Source organism: Equus asinus, chromosome 9 (assembly GCF_041296235.1).
Source record: "Equus asinus isolate D_3611 breed Donkey chromosome 9, EquAss-T2T_v2, whole genome shotgun sequence".
NCBI classification, from domain to species: Eukaryota; Metazoa; Chordata; class Mammalia; order Perissodactyla; family Equidae; genus Equus; species Equus asinus.
The window spans coordinates 63,328,524-63,353,718 of record NC_091798.1 but is presented as its reverse complement, the minus strand read 5'-3'; the positions used below and the strand labels follow the sequence as shown (position 1 = coordinate 63,353,718).

At 37.2% G+C, this 25,195-nt stretch overlaps 1 protein-coding gene and 1 long non-coding RNA gene across 16 annotated transcripts in view; one reads left to right on the top strand and one right to left on the bottom strand.

Moving 5' to 3' along the window:
- Nucleotides 1-1,314: 1,314 nt before the first annotated feature.
- On the bottom strand, nt 1,315-22,299 carry STARD4 (StAR related lipid transfer domain containing 4). 4 transcript variants are annotated; one of them, XM_044780094.2, is made up of 7 exons: nt 22,150-22,281; nt 18,929-19,145; nt 13,900-14,013; nt 12,900-12,949; nt 8,382-8,508; nt 7,406-7,520; nt 1,315-6,237 (listed from the first exon to the last, which is right to left on the bottom strand). In XM_044780094.2, the coding sequence occupies exons 2-7, from the start codon at nt 18,938-18,940 to the stop codon at nt 6,008-6,010; spliced, it is 648 nt and encodes a 215-aa protein (XP_044636029.1). In that variant the 5' UTR covers nt 18,941-19,145; nt 22,150-22,281; the 3' UTR covers nt 1,315-6,007. The 4 variants fall into 4 exon arrangements, with proteins under 4 accessions (XP_044636029.1, XP_044636028.1, XP_014698567.1 ...); XM_044780093.2 differs by having other exon boundaries at nt 21,977-22,214; XM_014843081.3 differs by lacking the exon at nt 18,929-19,145 and having other exon boundaries at nt 22,150-22,299.
- An 83-nt stretch (nt 22,300-22,382) lies between these two features.
- The window catches only part of LOC123289833 (uncharacterized), a 117,700-nt gene continuing 114,887 nt past the window's right edge, over nt 22,383-25,195 (top strand). For 8 of the 12 annotated variants that reach the window (XR_011505901.1, XR_011505903.1, XR_011505907.1 and 5 more), the window contains exon 1: nt 22,389-22,547. This is a non-coding gene — a long non-coding RNA (uncharacterized lncRNA). Of the gene's footprint in view, nt 22,548-25,195 lie in introns of all 12 variants that reach the window. The other 4 variants (XR_011505910.1, XR_011505908.1, XR_011505909.1 and 1 more) reach the window with 1 other exon arrangement.

Below are 25,195 nucleotides of genomic sequence, written 5' to 3'. Positions count from 1 at the left end.
AATGTGCAAACTTAACCACTATGCCACCAGGTCGGCCCCTGACTACTTCTTTTAATAGGAAATCCAGTGCCTTGTATGTAAGGGATGTCACTAAAGCAAAACCTAAGTAGGAAGGTATAAAGCTCCTAAAAAAGAAGGATACCATCTAAATAATAAGTAAAAAGCTTATTTTGGTACTTGTACACTATGCTTCCTCCATTATTACACCTCACAAATCAGCTGTATAGCTGATAACACAAGAAGTATGGATCCACCCTCTCTCTCCTGAGACACATTTGCAGTTCACATTTTCCAGCAATTTTCTGTCATCTCCTGGCTATAGAAGCCTTCTTCCATAGTGGACCCTTTGCTCCAGAGGAATAGAAACACGGTATAACATAAACATAGTTCTTTCATGTTGGATGCCATGTGATACCAACCATTAATTAACAACCTACAAAGGAAGCTCCATCACCTTGTTACCTCAATTAAGGATAGCTGTATAGTGTCTGCCATGTAGAAGGGGCCCAATACATGTTTCATAAAGAAGTGAATGACTACTTTGATAATTTCATTTCTATTTTGGGAGTCTATCACTTTCCAACTGACATCTGAAGGGCCTTATACACACTTCCCAGAGCTGACCCATCGAGAAATGCTATGGCTGGCTATCCAGAGTCATTACCAACCATCCCTCCAAGAGGCTGGATGTCCTATGTTTGCCTTCCCAGCTACCCTTACACATAGGGTAGTCATGCGACCCAGACTACAGGAAAGAAGAGCTATTGGAAGCTTCTAGGAAGGCTTTTGCCCTTCTGGTAAAAGAGACAGATGAGTGGTGCCATGCCTTCTCCTGCTTCTTCTTGACTTGAATGCACATGGAATTTCCAGGGCTAGTCAGTAACCTTATCACTAAAAGGGAAAGATGAAGAGAATTGTAGAAACACTGGCCCTGACATTCTTGAGCTGATAAACACTAACAATTACCCATATCCAGATTTTTTATTCAATGAGGAAAATAACTCCCTATTTGTTTAAACCACTTAACAGTCATATTTTCTATTGCATACTGCCCACAGCATCCATAATTGCTTTCTTAGAACAGAGATCAAGGGTCTCTTTGTAATCACTTACAGCTTTTTTCAACTCCAAATGAAGTTATCACAATTCCTAATCAAATTATCACAATTATTTAAATGTGTATACAACAAACCCTGTCCATATGTTACTGTAATAGGACAGAATACTTTCATCATCTTCCTGGCTATATAATAGCAAATCAAGATTCACCAGTACTGTCCCTAATGTATGAGACATTGGCAGGAGATTAGCATGTGTGTTATTAATCTTTATTTTCCAGTTTATATTTTTCTTTTGTACGAGTTCAGGAAGTTAAATTACAGACTTTAATTTCAGATATATGAAACTTTTTATCAGTAGTTAAGGTTAAAACAACTTACAAAGACAGCATCAATGATCAATTATAAGAGTGTCTAGAAATTTTATTCTGACATTTCATAGCAATTTTAAAAATAAATGCACATTTTATTTACATTAATACATGCTTGTAGTTAAAGGTTCTAGTTTTATGTATTGGCTCACAAAAGAATTACAAACTTCTTAAAAAATAAAATCTCTATACAGTATAGCTTTAATTGAATTACAAGACATCAATTTTTGTTCAACTGTACATGTAAAATCTTTGGAAACAAGAAAATAATGAGGAAATTATCATTGCAATTACCTGTGTTCTGGGATTAATCTAATGTTACTTCTATGCTCAGATTTCCCTCCATCTCCTACTTCTAGAAGTTGAATAAGAAAGACATGGGAAAATCAACAGACAAATAATTATATGACACACGCTTCTAATAGAAACCTGGTCAAGTCCCTTAACTTCTCTGGGTTCCATTAATTTATCCATACGGTTGAGACAGCTACAGTGTCCACTTAATTAAAAGAAACTAGATTTTAATAACTGATTCTGAAGATTCTAGCGAGCTCTTGAGTAAACCAGGTAAAGCTTCTATCTACATCAAAGGGAATTCCTCATACCTAAAAGATCAATAGACAATTAAGGACTTAAATTGTGCAATATTTTCCTGTTTTCTCCAGAGGCAACCTCAATTACAGGTTTTTAGCTTGAGATGTTAATTCTACCTGAGTGTTGATAAAATGTCCTTCAGTTAGGAAAGAAAGAGGGAGGAAAGAAAAAAAGAAAATTTTTTTACTGGGAGATAATTTTATACATATTTCAAATATATTCAACTTCAAGGAACAATGAAATGAAAAGATTTTTAACATTTACAATCTCTCATTAATACTCTAGCAGTTTACATTATATACATCTGCAGAACACTAAATTCTTATAATTATTTTTTCTGAGTAATGTAGGGTTAATCAAGAGTTATAATATTTCAGGCAAAAGTACCACTTATGATAAATTATTTTTTCCTGTATGAAACTAATTTCCTTTAGAAAACTGATATCACGTACTGAAACCAGTACTAGGCCAAGTATTTCCTACATACAAATATTTCTAATATAAACTAGCTATAAGCTAGAGAAAATAATCGACCACATAACAACAAGGCAGGTTATATTCTTTCATTTCATTAACTGCTCTATGAAAAGTTAATTATCTTTAAAGAAGAATATTTTTGGGCTGTAATTTATATTTTATTGATAACTTCTAACTGATTTATTTCTCATGGTCAGAAGTCCTCATTTAGCAAGCACTGAAGCTCCAGAGACCAGAAAAGATTTTGTATTTAAGAGAGAAATTCCATGAAATTCTCTACTTTATAGAACAGAAAGACAAATTAATACATATACTATAGAACTATGCTATTCAATATAGACTACTGGCCTCATGTAGAGAACGAACACTTAAAATGTGCTTAGTCCAAATTAGTAAAATACACACCACATTTCAAAGAATTAGTACAAAAGAAGAATGTAAGACATTTTAATGATTTTTTTACATTGATTACATGTTAAAATGATAATATTTTGGATCTACTGGATTAAATAAACTATACTGCTAAAATTAAGTTCAGCTGTTTTTTTTTACTTTTTCAATGTGGCTGCTAGAAAATTTAAAATTACACATATGGCTCATATTTTTCTATTATACAGCACTGCTATAGGAAACAGTAGGCTCAATTAACATTAATATTAATCCCAATCCATACTGTTAAATTTTTGTATAATTATGGCGTTTGAAATAATCTATTTAATACATTACCACAAGGTTCCTGAGCTTAGACTCAAATACACCTCTACTCTTAAAAAAAACAAATAAAACCTACTCTAATCTTTTTCATCATCTTCTGTACTCTGGCAACTGTGCAAAAGTTTGGTTTGATATGAGTCTGCAAACAGGCAAGAGGATCTTTTTGGGTATGGAAATGTTCTAAAACTGGATTGTGGTGATGGTTGCACAACTATACATGTATTAAAAAATCACTGGATTGTAGGGGCCAGCCCGGGGGCACAGCGGTTAAGTTATCCCGCTCCGCTTAGGTAGCCCGGGGTTCACTGGTTCGGATTCCAGGTACGGACCTGTGTAACACTCATCAAGCCATGCTGTGGCAGGCGTCCCATATGTAAAATAGAGGAAGATGGGCACAGATGTTAGCTCAGGGCCAATCTTCCTCAGCAGAGGAGGATTGGCGGCAGATGTTAGCTCGGGCTGATCTTCCTCAAAAAAAAAAAAAAAAAAATATCACGGGAATGTATACCTACAACCAGTAAATTGTATAGCATGTAAATTATACCTCAAAAAAGCTGTTTGTTTTTTTTCAGTACACAGCTAGAGGCCAGCAGATCTAAAGTCCCATCCAGAAGCTGCATATAAACTTCAAGTATTTCAAATATAATTTTTCAATCCATCATATGATGGTATCGCAATGAAAATTTTTCCACGAGAGTCCTTTTACCTGCAGTGGGTTCACATTCAACAGTGGATTATGTAATCACTAGCTTTAGGTATAAATTGAAAAACACGAAGGGAACATTAGAGTGGCTGAGAGTGGACAGCTTATTTACCATTAGGGGCACCCAGCTCAGGCAATAATAGCCCTTATGGTAATGTACAATCTTGTCGCAAATCCCTTACCCAATCCAGGCACCCTATAACTGGACATCTGCTGGTATTTTGCCATCCTAAACAGAATATTGTAATATAAGAAACCTCCTACTCTACACTAATAAAACCAAAGAAAAAGAAAACAGATGAATTCAAAATTAACATTTAACAATTTCTGTGGGAAACTGAAAGCTAAATTGCTGAGCTTTCTTTCCATATTGCAAGAAGACAAAAAGTAGCAGAGAAATCCAGCAACTCAAAAGTTACAGTCAATTTAGAAAAGGATATTGGTGATAAATAAATTTCAAGTTAAGAATATAGGATCGTTTGTGCATTGCTTCTGTCAGATCTTGAAACAAATCATTTTCAGTCTAAAAGCTGTGAGATTATTCACCATGAATATTGTGGTGCTGCCACCTTTTGTTTTTTTTTTGAACCTCATCATCTCCAAGAGCAAAAAAATACAAATAAAAACAAAACCAGCTCTACTTTTTCCACTTTATCAAAATGGGTCCGAAGAACAATGAGTTATGCTTCTTTACACTTAGGAAAACACAGTAAAGTAAAACACAGATCAAACCTTCATGCTTTTGTGCTTTTTGTGGCCTATCTGGCACATAAGTATTTCCAGTGCTCACTTGACCCCATATTAACCAAACAAACAAAAAAAAGAAACGAAACAATGGAAACAGTATGAAACACATAAAGAACTCACATTGAACGCTGAATTAGATTTCAAGATGTGTGCACGCACACAAACATAAATATATTTGCACAGACACATGGAGTTGCCTCAAGTTCTCATTTTAGAAATAAATAAGGTGGATAGTTCAAAAGCCAAAAAATCACTTGGAATGTTAAATCATTTAGGAATGTTCATTTAAGGCAGCCAGAGAATCAAGGATTATAGAATTATAGTCCGTTCTAGTTATAAAATGACTCATCTGGGCATTTGGATAAATCAATGAATGCATTTGTTATAGCTCCAGACTGATGTTACATCACAATTGTGAATGTTTATGATGTAGTTTAGTAATACTTTATGAGGTGGGTGATACTTTTAAAACTGAAACACGTACAGAACACTCATTGAATTTGACTTTTAGGGAGATGATTCTCTACCAGTGAATACAGGATACCACCAGCCATTTCACACGAGCCAGACTACTGCCCAATCAATGTGGTGTCCCCAGCACATATTTGGCAGTTTTTTGGACTGTCTTATTCATGCATAAATGCTTTTTAAGACTCTTTAAATAAATTTATATAAAGATACAAATATATTTTTAAAGATATCAACAAAATAGTGCTATCTAGGTATCAAAATTGAATTGCATTTGAATTGTGTCTATAGTTACTATGATATCTATTCTTATTTCTGATCTTTTCAATACCTAAAGTAGTGCAAGTCAATTGACAATGAACTTCATCTTTATAAAATACAGAGAAGAGATTTTTTCTTTAGTTCAAGATATTGGCAAACTCACAGAGCATACCAAAAGTAAAGCGCTAATATTTAACTTCTAAAAAAAATTAAAACTTTTACAAAATGTTCATAAAGCTCTAAAATAGATGATTTTAACCTAACAGCATGAAGCATGTGCTTTCTCTAATTTCCAAGCAGCCAAAATATTCCTCCTGAGGTACTATTCAATTCCTTCAGAGTTTGGGTCAAAGAATTGTATCTACTTCTGATGTATTTTTGTCATACTCTCCATTTCTAACACACTCCCATGCCAAACAATGTACAGATAACTGTTTAAGAAAATTGAAATGCCCTCTCTTAGATAGCTATTTACTTTAGGAATACAATAAACCAAAAACATCTCAAATTTTTCTACAGACTAGGCAGAAGAGAAGAAAGGATGATTTTTACAGGCCATGCAGCTGAGAGAAATGGTTGATTCAGGGAATCATAGAACTACAAGTTTAAACATATTATGTCTTTCCTAAGACTTTTCGTAAATCACCATAGAAGTTGATTAAAGTGCTTGCCATGGCCGTATCTACTGCAGACTGAGGAATCATCCCGCGCAGATCTGTCTGAATGTAGCCTGTCAAAAGACTCTGGTTTGGAATGTCTTTAAGTGGAACACAAAACCAACCACAGGGATGGTTATATCCACGAACAAATTCCGGTCTCTTTTCACTCCAGTCAAGACTTATCCCTACAAGGCAATTTTAAAATAACACTATTAATAGCAATGACTGACATTAGTCTAAAACTTTCATTAAAAATATTATCAGGGGCTGGCCCGGTGGCGCAGTGATTAAGTTCGCACGTTCCACTTCTCAGCGGCCCAGGGTTCACTGGCCCGGGTCCTGAGTGCGGACATGGCACCACATGGCACACCATGCTGTGGTAGGCGTCCCACATATAAAGTAGAAGAAGATGGGCACAGATGTTAGCTCAGGGCCAGCCTTCCTCAGCAAAAAGAGGAGGACTGGCAGTAGTTAGCTCAGGGCTAATTTTCCTCAAAAAAAATAAAAAATAAATAAAAATATTATCAGATTTCTTGCTTAAATATTTTTCTTCCTATCCATGTAGATGAAAATTAAGCCCCAGGAGTGACCATGGAAGAATGGAAAAGGTAATTACCAAGTACAATGCTGACAGGAAGCTGGTAGATAGGTAATGGAGAAAGTTCTAATCCCTTCGGAATAGATGACATCATGTCATCTTAGTAGCTTCTTGGAAACTACAACTCTTGGCACCAGGCCTCAAGGTGCCAATAACCAAACCTATGGTACCACCGCCACTCCCCACAGGCACTACCACATGCAAATTTGGTACTGTCTGGTTAAGAATAACAAGTAGATGTTTACCTACACCTGCCGACTCAAGTATATACTATACATAAAAAAATATTAATTTACCTATTGGTATATTTTAGAAAGCAGGAGCCTTCTAATAGAAGTATTTTTACTTTTGAAAAGAAAAATATTATACAGCACAGGGAAGAAAAAATACTCTAATACATACCAAGTCTATTTTTTTCTATGTGTATGACTAAGAGGCTGTTTTCTGAGAGTGACTTAGAAGGAAATCTGTTTACTGGCTCCCTTTCTTAGAGGCAGGCACGTGATCCATATTTGTTAGCTGTGACCTGGAGGATACCATGTAACTGGGAATAAACACTTATCAGAAAGATTTCAAAATCCTCCTTGGTATTGTTATTTTAATTCCCAGGGTCTAGCATTTGAAAGTAAAGCTTAGTGATTGTAAAATAAGTATGAAGGTTGAAAATAAATCTTCCATAGAAAGAAACATGCAGCCTAGAAAACTCAAATATTTAAAACAAACTGAAAGAAAGTATAAGGTCTTGAGATCATTACCACAGGATAAGAGCCCTTCTTTATAGCCCACAGTGTAGGAGAAATCAACAAACTCTCTCGGGGAAATTATATTCAGAAGCTGACCAGCAGTGGTGTAACGCATCACACAGCAATTCTGAAAGAGAACAGGTAACAGGTGTTACTTCTATAGGAAACCACACATCAACTCATATATCATAAGTTAATCTTGGCTAACAAGCCAATACTCATTTAAGATGTTTTATAGTTATTCTTAATAACAATTCTTACAGTGATTCTTACAGGTTCAGATCTCTATTCTAAATCTGACTGCTACTGTAAGGACATGAAGAAGATATATAATCAATATACATACAGAGAGGTAAGTTACCTGGTACTGAAATCTCTAATTCAATACAGTCACCTTGTATCCTATAGGATATTCCACGTGGAAGCAGGTTGTGTAGACTGTAGGTGTTTAAGATAAAACCCACAAATATTTTTACTAAAATATCAAATGTTTCAATAAAGAAATTCAAACATGGCAAGAAATGAATTAACAAAAATAGAAAAAGAGAGGAAGCCACTTTGGTTACATAATTCTCTGATGCCTAAGGTGGCATTTTTATCTTTGGTCTTTGACTTTGGCTTAATGTTATTGAGAAACCTACATGCAATTACATAGAAACCTGAATATGACGGTGGTGTTTTCAGAATTTTAGATTTCAGAACCTCAACTAAATTTTTACAATTAAAGACTCTGACAATTTTCTTAAGCAGCAAGGGCAGAGGTACTATGGAAAACAAACTCAGTTCTAACACTTCCACTAGTTAATACATGGAAACTCAAGCTTTTTAAAAGGCAGCAAGGATTCCCCTGTGAGCTCTTTGTCATGACTACCTATTCTCAAAGCGATGAATACAAGTGTGTACACATACTCACGCTCACAGGCTCGCTTGCACTCTCTCTCTCCCACAAACATACACACACTCTGAAGTGATGTTTCTAAACAAATACCTCTTCAAAATGCTCCAAAATATCCAGTGAAGTCATTAAGCTGTCCCAATCCAAGCGACAAGGACCTGGGCGTATATGGTCTATTACGCTATTGACAACATCATCTATAACGCCTTGGGCTTTGAAGCTGGAGAAAAAATATTAGTCAAATGGTATTAGAATGAAAACTTTCAGCATGCCCACATAGTTCAGAGCTAAATTCAAAAAGAGTAAAAGTTAGTGAAGATTTTTTAAAGGAAGTAAATTGCAACAACTTTTCTAATAAGTTAAGTTCTATCAATTATTTTATCAGAATGTACTCTTTGTTCTCAATCTAATAAGACATCTGCAGACTATATTATGCATTATCACAAACATAGTAAAGTACCTTCATGTTACGGTGTAGCCAAAAGCAGTCTACAGAACACTGCAATGCTTCCATTCATGATGTATGCTAGTCTCCTGTCGGTACGCTCTAACGTGTTATTAGTATATGGATATTTATACCCTGATTTTTAAACTTTTTTTATTAGGAACAGAAAAATAGGTCACCCAGGAATAGAACACCCAGGATTGACTCGGGAATAATATTGGAACTTGATGTATTTCAAGGTGGCTTTACCTATCAGTGGGGAGAGGGTGTACTATTCCATAAATGGTGTTTGGATTCAATAGCTATCCTAATAGGGAACATAAAAACTGAATCCCTACTTCACACAATTCAAAACAGTAAATTCCAGATAGAGTGAAATGTAAAACTTTGAGAAAAATATATGTTATCAACTTTGTGACCTCAGGATACAGGGAGATTTCCTGAATGCATAAAACACATAAAACCACAAATAATACAAGATGGTTAAAATTCAGAACTTGCATATCACAAATAACAAAATAAAAACCAGCCACAGACTGTAAGAAGATATGTGCAGCACATATAAACAGACATATAATTATTATAGAGGATATATAATTAATTCCTATAAACCAATGAGAAAAAACAGACAATCCAAAGAAAAGATGGGCAAAGGACATGTTAAGATTGGCTTGAAATGTCAATAAATTTAGAAAGGATGCTCAACTTCACTCATCATCAAGTAAATACTAACAAGATACTATCTCACACCCCTGAGATTGGCAGAGATTAAAAACTTGATAACAAGTATTGAATGGAAAGGAATGAGAACTCTCAAACTGCTCCCAGCACTTCACAGAGCAGTTTGGCAATGTCTAGTAAAGCTAGATGATGTATATCCCTAAGACCCAGGTACATACCCAAAGAAAATCACACAAGTGTATAGAAAGAGACATATAACAAGAAGTTTACTATAACACTGCACTTTATAGGGAAGAACCGACAACAACCTAAAAATTCGTCAGTAGGCAAATTTGCAGACAGATAAACACACTGTGGTATACTCATATAGAAGTAAAAGAATAGATCTACATCTAACAACGTGCCTAAATCTTGAAACTACAATATTGAATGGAAAAAATTAAAAGCAAATTACTAAAGAAAACACACACACATGTGGTCAAAGTATGAACCAGGAATAATACACACAACTTCAAAATAGTAGTTACCTCTGGGGAGAAAAGAAAAGAGATGAAAGATGGATTGGCTTTAACTCTACCAGTAACATTTTTGGGGATCTTTTTTGCTTGTTTGTTTAAAGCATCTGAAGCTGTTTTACCATTTTGTAAACATCTCAAGCTATATAAAACTTACATTATATCCCCCATGCAAAATCTGCTCTTACCTTCCGTGTTTTCTAACTTGGGGTGGAGAGTGTACGTGTGTGGGTAATACAAATTAATCTAGTCATCCAAATTAGAAATCTAGGATTCAACTTTGACTCTTCTTTTTCTCTTAACCCCATTCCAATAGTCAGACTAATAAGCTATCATGTTTTATCAAGATGATTTCCTAAATGTACTTAGAACCATATCCAGTTCCCAATAAATGTTAGTTATCATTGCCATTGCCACCGCCATCATCATCATCATCATCACCACCACCACCACCACCACCATCACTATCATTAAATCTCTTTCACCTTCATTCGCCCTTTTCAATTCCCATGCTGTCTTTAGTTTGGGTACCCTGTGTCCAACTCAGCACTGCCTCAGTTTCCAGCTCTTTCAATCACATATCTTTTTAAGAATCTGTAAAAGGCCACAGATTTCTTCCCAGGAATATACACATTGACAAAATTTTACATATAATCTTAGGGGAACTTCAAGCAGCCAGCCATGGACTTCCAGGGTAAAAGCTTTTCTCTAAACTATCCATGCTTATTTCCACGTTTCACAGTGTAATTAGAGTAGATTCAAAACCCTTTGAGGACCTAGAAGGTGGAGTGGGGGTTGAGCAGAGGGGAAGTGCAACACTGAATCCCTTAGTTTAGAATTCAAAAGCCCTTCAGACGTATGCTCTCCCAACCCCCACACTTTATGCTCCAACTATACAAACACAACTTCTACTTTCCTAAACAAACTTCCTAAAGTGTTTCCATCTGTGTTTATGTAATAGGTGCAATTCCCTCTACCTGGGATGTGAATCAGTCCTTCATTCCCTAAGAAATACCTGTTCTTCCTTTAAGGCTCAGCTCAGATATTGGCTCCTCTATGAAGTCCTTTCAGATCACCAAGCATAGTGCTCCGGTGGCATTTTTTACACTTTCAACCCCCACTGGAATTACCATCTAAAGTGTTACCTTCCACACTTCCTCATAATGCTTAATGCAACTCTAGTTTCCTTGTCCTTGTCATAAATATTGTACAGCTCATCTTTCTGGAAATGCTAATTTTGGTATTATACTTCAGAACATTCTGGATATAGTAAGTGGGGCCAGCAGTTTCATTTTAAAAAGGACTGAGTCCCAAGAATGTGGAAATTTCATTCCAATTACACAAGGCAATTGTCTCCACTGGTTTTAAAAAACAATATTTTTCTGATTAAAGGCATAATTCATGTTCAACTACATGCAAATATCAAAAAACGGAAATAAAAATCACTCATAAAACCACCATAAAGACATGTATATTTGGTGTTTAAAAAAATATATAAAAATGTATAAAGTCAACCCATAATTGTGCTACAGTTTAGCATTCTGTTTTATTCACCTTACATTATATCTTGAGCATTTTTTTATGTTTTTAAATAATATTTGAAAACATAGTTTTTAAAGACTGTAAAATGTCACATATGCTTCATAATTTAATCATTTCCAACTATTGATTATTCAACTTTTTTTTTAATTTTATAAGTAATGCTGTGGTGGAAGAGATAAGCAGTGAACTATTGTCTTTCTGATGATTTCTTCAAGATAAATTCATAAAGTATGCTATATCACTGAGTAAATGTAGAAGAATACTGCAAGTGTATTGTATACCATACTAAGAAATTAAAATTTCACCAGCCACTTGGTATCATTATTTATGATCCCCTCACCACCAACTCAGTCCAGAGGGAGATGGACATTTTAAAGGCTTTCACTCTGACCCATGTAAGGTGATATTTCTCATTTCTCTAATAATTATTGATGTTGAACATCATTTCATGTGTCTGTTGGACATCTGTATATCTTCCTTGGGAAAATGTCTGTTCATGTCCTCTGCCTATTTTTTGATAGAGTTTTTTGTTTTCTTTTTGTTGAGTTGTATGAGTTCTTTATATATTTTGGAGATCAACCCCTTGTCTGATAAATGATTTGCGAATATTTTCTCCCAGTTGTTGGGTTGTCTTTCCATTTTGTTCATGGTTTCCTTTGCTTTGGAGAAGCTTTTTTAGTCTGATGTAGTCCCACTTGTTAACTTTGTCTTTTGTTTCCCCTGCCCGAGTAGACATGGTATTTCAAAAGATGTTGCTAATACTAATGTCAAAGAGTGTACTGCCTTTATTGTCTTCTAGGAGTTTTATGGTTTTATTCACAATAGCCAGGATGTAGAAGCAACCCAAGTGCCCTTCTACACATGAACGGATAAAGAAGATGTGGTATACATAGATAATGGAATACTACTCAGCCATAAAAAAGGACAAAATTGTCCCATTTGCAACAACATGGATGGACATGGAAGGTGTGATAAGTGAAATAAACCAGACAGAGAAAGACAAATACTGCATGATTTCACTCATATGTGGAAGATAAGAAATACATGGCTAAAGAGAACAGATCAGTGGTTACCAGAGGGGAAGGAGGTTGGGGGGTGGGCGAAAAAGACAAAGGGGCACATATGTACGGTGGGGGATAAAAATTAGACTACTGGGGGTGAGTATGATGAAATATATTCAGGAACTGATCAACAATAATGTACACCGAAAATTACATAAGGTTATAAACCATTATAATCCCAATAAAATTACTTAAAATTCAGAAAAAAAGGCTTTCAATTCATAAGCTGATTTTCTTCTCAGAAAGTTTAAAATCTTAAAAGAAAAAACCAAATTTTATTGGCAATGGTCATTTAGTGATATATATATTATATATATATGAAGTTTAGCAATGTCTTAGCTGCAAAAAATTACAAGAATTTACTTACAGATGTCCATTAAATTCTTCTGAAGGTTTTCTCCAAATTGTTACATCTTTCTAAAACAATAAAAACAGAATATGATGATAATTACATTTGTGTAACCTTGCATATAAAACTGACAATTTCATTAGTCTAGAGCATTAGTCTTTGCATTAAAATAAAACAAATAAATATTCAAAGAGATACATAAGTCATTTATACCATCAAATGATGCATATTTTAATTTCTTCTGTATCCTAAAATTCTTTACATCTTACTTAAATTACAGACCTCCAAAAAAGATTTTTCAGGAGTTTAATGAGATCCAAACACTGTGAAGATTCAGTAATGACACTGTTTTATTGGCCATTATTATTTGCCTCATTCCAATCTTAGACATTTACCATTACTGACACACTTAGACTAAGATATTAGGAATGCTAAATATTTCATTCTGAACTTGCTCTTATCTTTTTTTAAAAAACTATTCACATCTATTAACAGCGTTATCTTGAATTAGTCCCTACTTTTTTTTTCTGATCATTTTCCAAGAAATTCTGAATATCAGAACAGCTAGAGCACTTGACTGGAAGTGTCCTGAGTTCTAGGGTTGGCTCTGTCAACACTCAGCCATGTGATAGTTTGGGCAAGTCATATTGGTAAAAAAGAACACTAACTGGCCATCCTCTCAGGCTTGTTGAAATATCTGAAACTATTCCAAACTATCAATTACTTCCTTAAATTGACAATGACATATTTTATTTGTTGACTTAAGAGGCTACTCATTAGGCTCTGGTTGCCATGAGTCTACTTTCATGTCCAATATCTAAAGAACTAATGAAAGCAATGCAGGATTACCATGTTTCTTCCTTGTGAGATGTTAAACCACTAGTTTGATTAGCACAATTCTCTCTCCTGCACATCCATCTAAAATATGATCCATATTTTTCCATACCATTTTGAAAGTCATCAACCAATTCATTAGAGAGAAAATACACCCCAAATATAAGTAATTTAACTAATTTACCGTTTTCTTAACAACTCTCCACTTATCATCTTCAATGCTATGGTACTGGATCAGAGTGTTTTTAAGTTTAGTTGCAAAAGCAGCAGCATCAGGCAGGCCTTCCATTTCTTTTTCCTGTTACAGAGACCAAGATTAGCATCAGCAAACACCACAGTTTGATGCAATAGACCAGCGGGTCTCAAACTGGTTTCATAACAGAATCAACTGGAGAGCTGTAAAAGTTACCTATACCTGGAGATGGACTCCACCCCAAATCAACTAATCTGAATCCCTGGGAGCAGGACCTGGGCATAGGTATTTTTCTAACAGCTCCCAAGGTGAGTAATACATAGGGATGAGAATCCCACATTTTGAGTTCTTAAAATCACTCACATTAAAATAAAATTCAATCCTACTTTCCCTAATAAAACCTAATAAAAAGGAATAAATTATAAAATTCCAGACAAATTAAAGAAAAAAAATGCTGTTTTCAAAATACAAAAATACACAGGGCATAAACTCTTTAAAAAGTCCTTAGAGCTTCAGCTATTGAAAATTTTATTTCACCATCCAACAGGTTTAGGACTCATTCTAGTGAACAAATGACAACCACAACCGGAAATCTCTTCTTACATCCTTTAAGGATAGAGCTATAGAACTCTGAACAGTTTCAAAAGTTTGAAGAACTCTACTGTCTTCAATATTTTATTTCATTTGATGAAGTGTGATAGGATTCAGTGAGGTATCTATGTGAGGAAGTCACAGGAAGACTTTTAGAACCACCAGTACAGCATAAATAAATAGTTTACAATTTTAAGGCAATAATTTTAACTACACAAAGTACTATATCATTAATAATTTCAAAGATAAGCTACTAACCAACAATATTTTCAAAGCAAAATGATTATTAACCTTGAAAGATAATAAACTTACTATAATTTGGATTCTGTAATGTGATGGTTTTAAAGCATTGTTGCAAATTGTTTGATACACTTCCCATCAAAAGGTGGAAGTTGTGACTCTGCATGACTTCCAAGGCTAGGCTGGAAAAGTCCATGCAGCTTCTGCAGGTTTCTTTTAGAATAATTGCTCCAGGAGCTTCTGATCAACATGCAAGCATGCAAGAAATGTGGCTATCCTGAGGCTGACATGTGAAAAGACACAGGGAGAGCAGGAGGCAGGGAGAGAGGCACTGCTTCAAAGTCCCAGATCCAGAAGCCTACTTAGAGCTCATGCCTAATGGGCATCTTTTGCTTCCCCAGGTTCCCCTCAATTTGTATCAGTCTTCCTCAGCTTAACAATTTACTATTAAAACAGTAATTGAGCAGTTGCTCAAGGTCAAATGCCTTGGACTCACCCTTAATATGAATTACAGTCATGCACCACGACGTTTCAGTCAACAACAAACATGCATATACGTCAGTGATCCCATAGCATTATAATGGAGCTGAAAAATTCCTATTGCCTAGGTTGTAACATTGCAGTTCAACACATTGTTTGTGGTTATGCTGGTGTAAAGAAACCTTCAGGTCCTTAAGGAGGTATTCCAGAAGAAGGCAGTGTTATCATAGGAGATGACATCTCTATGCGTGTTATTACCTCTGAAGACCTTCCAGTAGGACAAGATGTGGAGGTGGAAAACAGTGATATTGATGATCCTGACTCTGTGTAGGCCTAGGCTAATGTGCGTGTGTCTTAGTTTTTAAAAAAGTTTAAAAATTAAAAAAAATTTAAAAATTTAAAAATATAAAAAGCTTTGAGAATAAGGATATAAAGAAAGAAAATATTTTTGTACAGCTGCACAATGTGTTTGTGTCTTAAGCTAAGCGTTATTACAAAGAGTCAAAGTTTAAAAAAATCATAGTTTTTTTTTAAAGATTGCCACCTCAGCTAACATCTGTTGCCAATCTTTTTTTTTCCTTCTCCCAAAAGCCCCCCAGTACATAGTTGCATATTCTAGTTGCAGGTCTTTCTGGTTGTGCTATGTGGGACGTAGCACATGGCCTGATGAGTGGTGCTTGGTCCACGTCCAGGATCCGAACCAGCAAAACCCTGGGCTGCCAAGGCAGAGCGCGCGAACTTAACCACTCAGCCACTGGGCCAGCCCCCATAAAGTTTATAAACCAAAAAGTTACAGTAAACTAAGGTTAATTTATTACTGAAAAAAGAAAGTTTTTATAAATTTAATGTAACTGAAGTGTACAGTGTTTGTAAGTCAGCAGTAGTGTACAAAAATGTCCCAGGCCTTCACATTCACTCACCACCACTCACTTACTCGTCCAGAACAACTTCCAGTCTTGCAAGCTCCATTCATGGTAAGTACCCTACACAGGTGTACAATTTTTTATCTTTTATACCATATTTTTACTGTATCTTTTTTACATATGTGTTACATACGTTTAGATAACAATACTTACCATTGTGTTACAATAGCCTGCACTATTCAGTACAGAAACATGCTGTACAGGTTTGTAGCCTAGGAACAATAGGTTATACCATATAGCCTAGGTGTGTAGTAGGCTATACCGTCTAGGTTTGTGTAAGTGCACTCTATGATGTTTGCACAATGACAAAATCGCCTAAGATGCATTTCTCAGAATGTGTCCCCATCAGTAAGTGACGCATGACTGTCAGAGATTCCTATTCACACCACCACATCCCATTGCCTACACTGTTCTTGTCCTACTGGTTTTTTTTCTGTCCCTTGAATAGGCCAAGCTTGTCACTGACTTTGGGGCTGTGTACTTGCTATTTCTCGGCCTGGATTACTAGATCCCAAATCTGAGCATGACTGATAACAATGTATAAACATCCTGTCATTAATATAGCCTTCCGTAAGTCACTATTATACCTTTCTTTTATTTTCTTCATAGTGCTATCACTATCTGAAATTAACTTGTTTATATATTGGTGTATTCTACTCTCTCACCATCACGCTCCCAACTAATAGAGCAGGGGCCCTTGTCTGCCTTATTCAGCACTATATCCCCAACAACGAGAACACTGCCTGGAGCACAATAGGCCTTTAATATCTGTTGAAGTGTGTTTGCTTCAAAACAAGAACTATTTGGTCTTAACTTTGTCTCCTTTTGGTGCCATGGTGCTCTCTAGTAAAAGGCTAGAGGACAAAAGGCTTTTGGGGCAAAGCTGCCCGTTTACAGAATCATCAAGTTACTACTAGAGGGAGAATCAAGAAAAGAACTAAATGAAATATCAAGCCTCAAACCTCTATGAGAGGAAGGTGACAATTCTCAACTACAGATGCATCATCAGAGTCACCTTTGTTATATTTTGTAGCACTTGTTGCTGTGGACAAAGACTCCTTATCAGGCCCCTCTGAGTCCTCTTGGAGACTAGGCCTAACTCTTAGACTTGTCCTTGGCCCCCTTAGTCCAGTTTTTGCAAGAATCCTGCTGGGTCAGTTTAGCGAAAATCCCTCACCCTCAAAATTCCTCTTCCTCCCCTCGATCTTATCACCCTGGCCTGCCTTCAGCAAGAATCCTATCAAGTCCAGAATCTCCCTTACCTCTAACGTTTCCTTTTAGTAATTTTCCATCCAGTGACACCTACCCTGTTCCTTGGCTAGAAATGCCCACTTGTCCTTGTTGTATTCAGAATGGAGCCCAGTTCTATACTGAGGTTTCTTTTCTTCTATCACAGTAGTTCTTGAATAAGACCTGCCTTTACCACTTTAACTTCTGTCTGCTTCTGGGTTTTTTTGACACTGGTTTTACATGCTAGCTTTCAGGCCCCTACCAGATAGCCTGATTCATTGGGTCTGTTCTAGGGTAGGCCCCAGAAATCTAGGTCCTTTAAAAAGCCTCACTGATCATTCTGTTATCCAGCCAGGATTGAGAACCATTGATCTAAAAACTAAAGGTGACAGAAATAAATCAATGCTGTAGTGAACATTTAAATAGCATAAAGCAGAGCACATAAGCCATTAAAAATGATAAACATTAAAATGATATAGAACTGTAGAAAAGGAAAAAAAGCTTTTCCTCTACTCTGTTATGTTCTGTATCTGGGACCTGCGGATTAAACTGACAAAAGGTAGATTAATAGGAGAAAAGGTACACAAACTTTATTTGATGCTATTATTTTAATTTTTACATGCACAAAGCCCTTCTTAGAAAAGAAGCCAAGACTCAAAGAAGCAGTGAGACCCAGGGGCATATACACCATTTTAACAAAGGGTGATAAACTGCGGAGAAGTGACAAGACAAAGGAAACAGGATTTGGGCTTCTAGGGATGGTAAATTATGGGAAGGTAAATGTATGGGAGGAAACTAATAGAAGATAAGGGTTATTTTAGTAAAGTTTGCTTGTGCAAACCATCTTGGTGCCAATTTTCAGTCTCCAGTGATAAGAGTTGTTGTTCTTCTGGTATAGGAGAGGGAAGAGGGAAGACCTTCACAAAGGGAAAGTTATGTCCTACTTTTATGCAGATAGTGGGAGGGAAAATAGCTCTTTCTTCATTGCTCCTTATTAACTGACTTCAGCTCAAAATAATCCTTATTCCAAAATGGCCTATTTTGGGGTATAATATCCCTTCAGGAACATGGGAAAGTATATATAGAAAATTCAAGAATATAGAATTTAGGATCTACGTAAGTGAAGCAAAATGTGTAAGTATAGCTCCTACCCAACAACTAAAAGTGGACGAGCTCTTTCAAAAAGCCTGCCAGTGAGGAATTTATCCCATTTCCACTCAAGACACTGCCAATTTGATAGCCAGTTCAATGACCACATTCAAGGGTATGTTGTAAACAAGCACAAGTTTCTAGAGAGGACTTGCAAAGGAAATTTAAATTTATGTATTACTGGGATCATTATGATTAAACAATATTCTTTAAACCCAAAGGTCACCTCCCAGGTTCCTGTGGTTGGGAGATAAGAGTATTTTTTTCAAAACTCTTTGATAGAAATCAAAGATGAAATGGAAAACAACGATTGTCATAGACATTATCTTTGTGCAAATACAGCACACAAAAAGCAAGCAATAAAAACTACCTATAAAGATGAGAATCTGAATCTTTAAGGTGCTTACCTGAGTAATCATTCACTCCTCCTGATTAGCATAAATCCAAACTCCTTAATATGGCTTATGGGTCCTGCTAGGGTCTGGCTGAGCTTCAGTGCCTAATTTCTACTCTTCTTTCCCGGACTCCCCTAAAGACGAGGTTAGCGTCTTCTCCAGTGTTTTCTCACAGCAACTCTGTACTGTCATTATTCTCTTCTCATCTTCTCCCATTTAACTCTAAAATCTTTGGGGGCAGGAAATGTGACTTGTTCAATGTTATACTCCTCATGTCTAGCATGCAGTAGCAACCCAGTGAATAAAAAACGGAAAAATCTGTGGACAGTGAGCTACTCATCTCACTTATGGAAGACCTCAAGATATCCAAGCCGCGTCCACTTAGACCAATCATCCTTGAGCTTCTGAATGACTAAACTTCCATCACCATAATGAAACAACAATTTCTCAAGGAAGCTACTATTTTATTGACCAAGCATCTGGTATATATCAGGTCCTAGGACAGTAGAAATGGATGTAATCCAGTTTTTATTCTCAAAGTTGACTTATTCCACCCTTTAAATAAACTTTGACCTGCAGCAACAACAACAAAAACTAAAACATTAAAAATTCCTATTAGGGGGTTGGCCCTGTGGCCAAGTGGTTTAGTTCATGGGTTCTGCTTCAGTGGCCATGGGTTCCCTGGTTTGGATCCTGGGCATGGACCTACATATCTCTCATCAAGCCATGCTGTGGAGGCATCCTACATAGAAGAATTAGAATGACTTACAACTAGGATATACAACTATGTACTGGGGCTTTGAGGAGAAGAAAAAAAAAGGAAAATTGGCAACAGATGTTAGCTCAGGGCCAATCTTCCTCACCAAAAAAAAAGAAAAAGAAAAAAGAAAGAAAGAAAGAAAAACCCTTGGTTGTGAGCTTGGAGTTTAGTAAATTAAAAAAGAAAATCCTATTAATGAGCCTCTTTAGGAGCGGTGGAAGAGGAGGCAGGAAAGTAAGAGAACAAAGTAACTATAAACTCGGAAAGATCTCTTTTAGCTCCATGAAGTATTTATTTAACCAGGCAATTAATTCTTGCATGGATTTTTTCCATCAAGATTACGTCCAAAAGGGAATGATGGTTACTGTCTAAACTGATTTCTGTATGTGGGCTAGTATGACAGAGCATCTCCTGAAATATATTCCAGAACGGGGTGGGAGGCGGGGGAGCCAGTATTGGGGTTATCAAGGTCTTGGCACTCTCCTAATATAACAGGGCATTTACATTAATTGAGGAAAGTATACAATATCCTCTACTGCAATCATCCTCGGAGAATGTCAGGAAAACGCTTTAAATCCATTCTGAACTCCCTCTAATTCTTTTATTTCCTTTCTTGACTTTATGACCTTATAACAGGAAACTCTCCAACTCCATCACTTATGTGTCAGAGAGAGCAGGTACCACTTAACCATATCAGAATCTAACAGCTCCGCATGAAACGTTAGATACTCTTGACAGGTCTACGGCCAAATCCTGAGTAATGTCCACCATCATTTTTTCCTCACTTAAACTAACTTTTTTGTTCATGTTTTCTATGTCCACGTTTTTGAAGTGATCACTAATGTAGACAGTGGCTGCCATCGTAGAGAAGCTAGCCTTCCCAAGGTAAAAATTTTCTTGAGGCCATCTATCAGGACCACACTCTTTAACCAATAAAACTCCAATTTTTGTCAAATATATGACACAGTGAAATGGCCATAGGTTCTATTTTAAATACGGAACATAATAAACATTTTAACCTCTAATAAAAAGTGAATGCCATAAAAATTCATTGTATTTATGTAGTATGTGTAAGTCAGAATTCACTTGTTAAAGAAGCTCATATCAGAATTGTTTAACCTTCCATTAACCAATTGATACGAGTTTCATTTATGTGAATAGCTTCAATTTAACATGTCATAGATTTTCCCCAAGATGTGCAAACCAAGGCCTTGAAATTAAATTATATTTTTACCTAACATAAAAATTTCAGCATATGCTTGATTTCCAATCAATCTTGAATTGGTAATTTAGTTTTTCCAACTCAGTCAAGTACAGTAGTTTTCTCGTTTTTTGAGACTGGCAGTAGCAGAAATGCAACAGGAAGCTACTTCTGCAATGTGACTAACGCTCCTCAGTTTCAGTGCGCACTTCAGCTTATTTTAGGACAAGCTTTACAACAATATTGAGACTTTTTACAACACTTAAGGCAAGATTACATTCTAATGATATCACAGCTTTGAGTCCAAGTTAAAGTTCAAGGTCCTAAGGCTCTAATTCTTTGTTAATAATAATAGCTAACATTTATTATTTACTATGTGATCAGTCTTTCGGGCCACTTTAAATTGTATTATTTCATTTAATTCTCATAAACAACCTTAAGAGCTGATATTATTATTATCCCTATTTTACAGGAGGGGAGAGTAGCAACAAGGAGAGTAAGTCACAAGATCACAGCTAATAACTGATGGAACCAGAATTTCAACCCAGGGCTTCCGCCTTCAGAGTCTACAGATCTGTTTTGTAAAAAGCTGCAAGCTCATCACAGGCTGGAAAAGCCTTTACATTAAAAATGTGACATCACATTGAATTTGTCATATTTTTCCCTGGCTCCTGAACCAAAAAAAAAAATCTCAAGTAATCTTTCTTGATTGGCAATTAGGGATAACAGTAACACTAATTTATTGAGGAATTACACGAGTTAATACATTTAGTACAGAACTTGGAAAATAGTAAGCCCTCAGAAATCGTTCTCTTATCGACATCATCTCCGTCGAAGCTTGGCCTAAGACGGACCTTACGTCGTCTGGGCATCTCCTAAGAACCGGAAAGCACTGTGCCCTTCACAGACCGCGATCTCAGTGAATCTTCACCAAAGCCCTAGAAGCGAGGTTTTTACCACACCTTCCCACGTAACTGAGCCTAAGCAGAGTGCAAGTCCGCAAATTGGTGAGCGGTGCAGAGAGCCGAGGTGCAAGCCCCGAGACCCTTCCAGCTCGCCCCTTCCACTCCCCTCCCCTCGCCCCAGTTTTCTCTCTCACCTGTGAGGTCCACACCCGCCCAGACGCCAGCGTCCGCCATCCCCGACCTCCACGGCAGCCTCCCTCACCCCGCTGCCAGGCACAGCTCCGGGAAAACGCAGCAGGCCGGCCCCAAACGTCCCTGTCGCCCTCCCTCCAGGTCGCCTCACTACCGTGCTTCCACCCCCGGCTACCTGAGGAGTCGCAAGGAGAGTACGGAGCTCAGGCGCGCCGGCCGGCACTAGACTCCCGGCTTTCCGCGACACTGACACGTTAGAGAGCTCTCAGCCTCTAAGCCTCCGAGGCTGCAGGCGGCAGCAGCCAATGGACGTCAAGCCACTGCCGCTCGCAGCCAATTGGAAGTCACTAAGCTCTTCGGGGGTGGGGGGGTGGGCTGACCCCGCCCCAGCCACGCCCCCGTCTCGAACCCGGATGCCCCGAGAAGGTAGAGGTAGAAGTTAGCAGGAGGAGGAACGGGAGTTTGCTTGGATTGGCTGGCGCGGCAACGTGCGGAGCGCTGATTGGTGGCAGGGAAATGGAATGATTCTGCGTGGATGTGGACTGGCAGGAGCCGGAGCGAGGTACCCCTGAGGTATGGGGTTGCCTGTGGGTTTGGCTCGGGCGGGGCGTCCCGCGGTCAAGTAATTGTGAAAGAATTTTGGCAGATAGTAAATCCAGCTGGGAGAAATAGAACACAAAGGAGGGAATGATGACAGTGAGGGAGAAGGCTGGCATACATTCTCCTCCGCGGTGAAGATCTAGTATCGTATAGCTGCACTACCCGTCCTCAGGGCCAAAAATAGTCAGTTAAGAAAAGAAAATGAGCCCGTGCCGAGGTTGACTGGTCCTTTTCATCCTCCAGCCTCCCCTGACTGAGGATTAAGAGTGCTGTATGAAAAATCATATAAACAAAGCCCCTGCAAGAGTGTCGCCCAGCGTTTGTCCTCAGATAAGGGAGTTCAGAGGACAACCTTGAAAGGAGACAATAGGAGGGGTGTGGCAGGTGGCTTTAGCAGCCTTACAAAGTGTTCTGCTTTTTATCTATTTGAAGATGAGTAACATTTCTTCCAGTGGCTGTGAAGTCATCCATCTGAAGGATGCTTGGCAAATCTGAATACTAAAGATCAGGTGTTTGCAAATTGTATTTACTAGGATATGTAGTTTGAGAACCAAGAGTAGGAAGGAATGCAATGCTGCACCATTAGTCATTTTTGATAGACTTGTAATGAGAATAAATGATACTTCATAAGTTTTTAAGTTGCAGTCACTAAAAGAATCATCAAATACCACTTGTTAGTCATTATTGGCAGATTTTTAAAATCTTGCTTCATTCTTTATATATAAAAGGAAAAATAATTTGGTCATTACTTTTCCATTGTCATCTCACATGTAATCGTCTGTGAAACACACCTCCCTTGAGGGGCTAAGTGGATTCAATGAGATATAAAGTATGTAAAACTTTATACAAAGCACTTTTCTACAACCATCTCAAAGTGTTATCCATATATGTATGGATTATATATATCCATATATAATATATAGAGAGATTATAGAATCCATATATATAATATATATATATATCCATATATATATTATATATATACACACACACTCAAACAAGGACCACAATAATTGGGCAATAATAACTAGCAAGAGAATGAAGCCCCAGGAAGAGATCCTAAGGCAGATTACTTAATTTCTGAGTAGCTGAACTGGAATTTGGTGCAGGTCTGCTGGAGGCTAAAAGTGGGGCTCTTAACTCCCATAAAACTCGTTATATGTTTCACAGCTCTCTGTCAGGCACCTGTGTACAGCCGTGGGGACCAGAAATGAAAGGCCTAATCCTTGCCAGGGACTTTTATACAGTTCACTGGTAGAGAGGAACAAGTCCTCATAACCATTTCGGAAAAGTAGAACATTAGTATCTCTCGTTGTTAGCTTTCAGCTGAGCGTGCATTGTTCAGCAGTTCTGCGTATTCTCTCACAGAACTTGGTAGAACGTGTTTAAAACAAATTAAGGAGGAGTTTTTTTTTTTAGAAGGGGGTGCTGCATAAGGTTATTCACACTGATGCCGGTAGGGAGGTTTTTGTTTCTTTGCTTTGTGTTCATCTGTTGCTATGTTTTTCCTGGTCAGAAAGAAGTTAGGGTAATTAAAAAACAAAATATTCAGATGAAAATGAAGGCCTGTTAACAAGATTATAATCATCATAAACTATATAAATAGCTAATACCAAATTCTCACTTGTAGACAGCATCTACAGAATGTTTGATATAGTCTAGGCACTGCTCTAAGTAGGTGTTATCATGTCCTTGCATAAATTGAAGCATATAAAGGTTAGGTAATTATCCTACGGTCAAATGGCTAATGAGTGGCAGAGGTGAAATGTGAACCCTGTGATCTTAATCCCTATGCAATTCTCCTTTTCAGTTCAAAAGCCAATGCCCTGTCTGGACAGGACAGCAATAGAGTTTCCGTCTGGGTGTGGGAGGCCGTGCTAGCTCACAGGTACTCACGGTATCTAAGGGATGTCAGGACCCTGTGGTGACTAGCCGACAGTTGAGGCTGACAGAAAAACACATAGGTTGCTTCAGGGTGTTGAGTACGGTTGGTAGCAACTTACTATCTCCATTATGAAGATGGTTATTGAAGCTAAAGAAATTTTGTCTTGTGTTTAGTTTCACAAATAGTAAGAAGAACATTGACACATGACCATAAAGTGAAACCAAGCAGAGAGATGTGCTATCTCAAACATCAGAAGTTAGGTTGAGGATTTGTAGTGTATGAACGAAAGGACTCTACACTCAGGGAGAAGGGAAGGGGCCACCTAGAGTGCACATCTGCAGTGATCTCTGGTGAAGTTTTTTTTTAATTTTAAAATTTATTTCATGCAATTACCTAAAAGAAGGGTCGGCAAATGACAGCCTGTGTGCCAAATTTAGGTCCTCCACCTTTTTTGTAAATAAATTTTGTTGGCACATAGGCACCTTCATTAATCCATATGCTGTTTATGATTGCTTTCACACTATGATGTCATGATTGAGAAACTGCAACAGACACCGTATGGCCTGAAAAACTAAAAAGTTTTTCTTTATAGAAAAACTTTGCTGACCTCTGCTCTAAAACATATTTCACAAATCTAGGTTTAAGAATTAAATTTTTGAAGAGATAAAATCAGGCTCGATACATATCTGAGAGCCTTTTTTTCCTTGGATCATGGGTATCAGAAGACATGGGGAGG

What these genes read in the sequence shown, in the direction of transcription:
- STARD4 (XM_044780094.2), bottom strand. An exon ending in TTTTGGAGCATTTTGAAGAG is followed by an intron (nt 7,521 to 8,381) that starts GTATTTGTTTAG and finishes GTTCTCTTTCAG; the next exon opens with AATTGCTGTGTGATGCGTTA. An exon ending in AGAAGGGCTCTTATCCTGTG is followed by an intron (nt 6,238 to 7,405) that starts GTAATGATCTCA and finishes ATTGCCTTGTAG; the next exon opens with GGATAAGTCTTGACTGGAGT.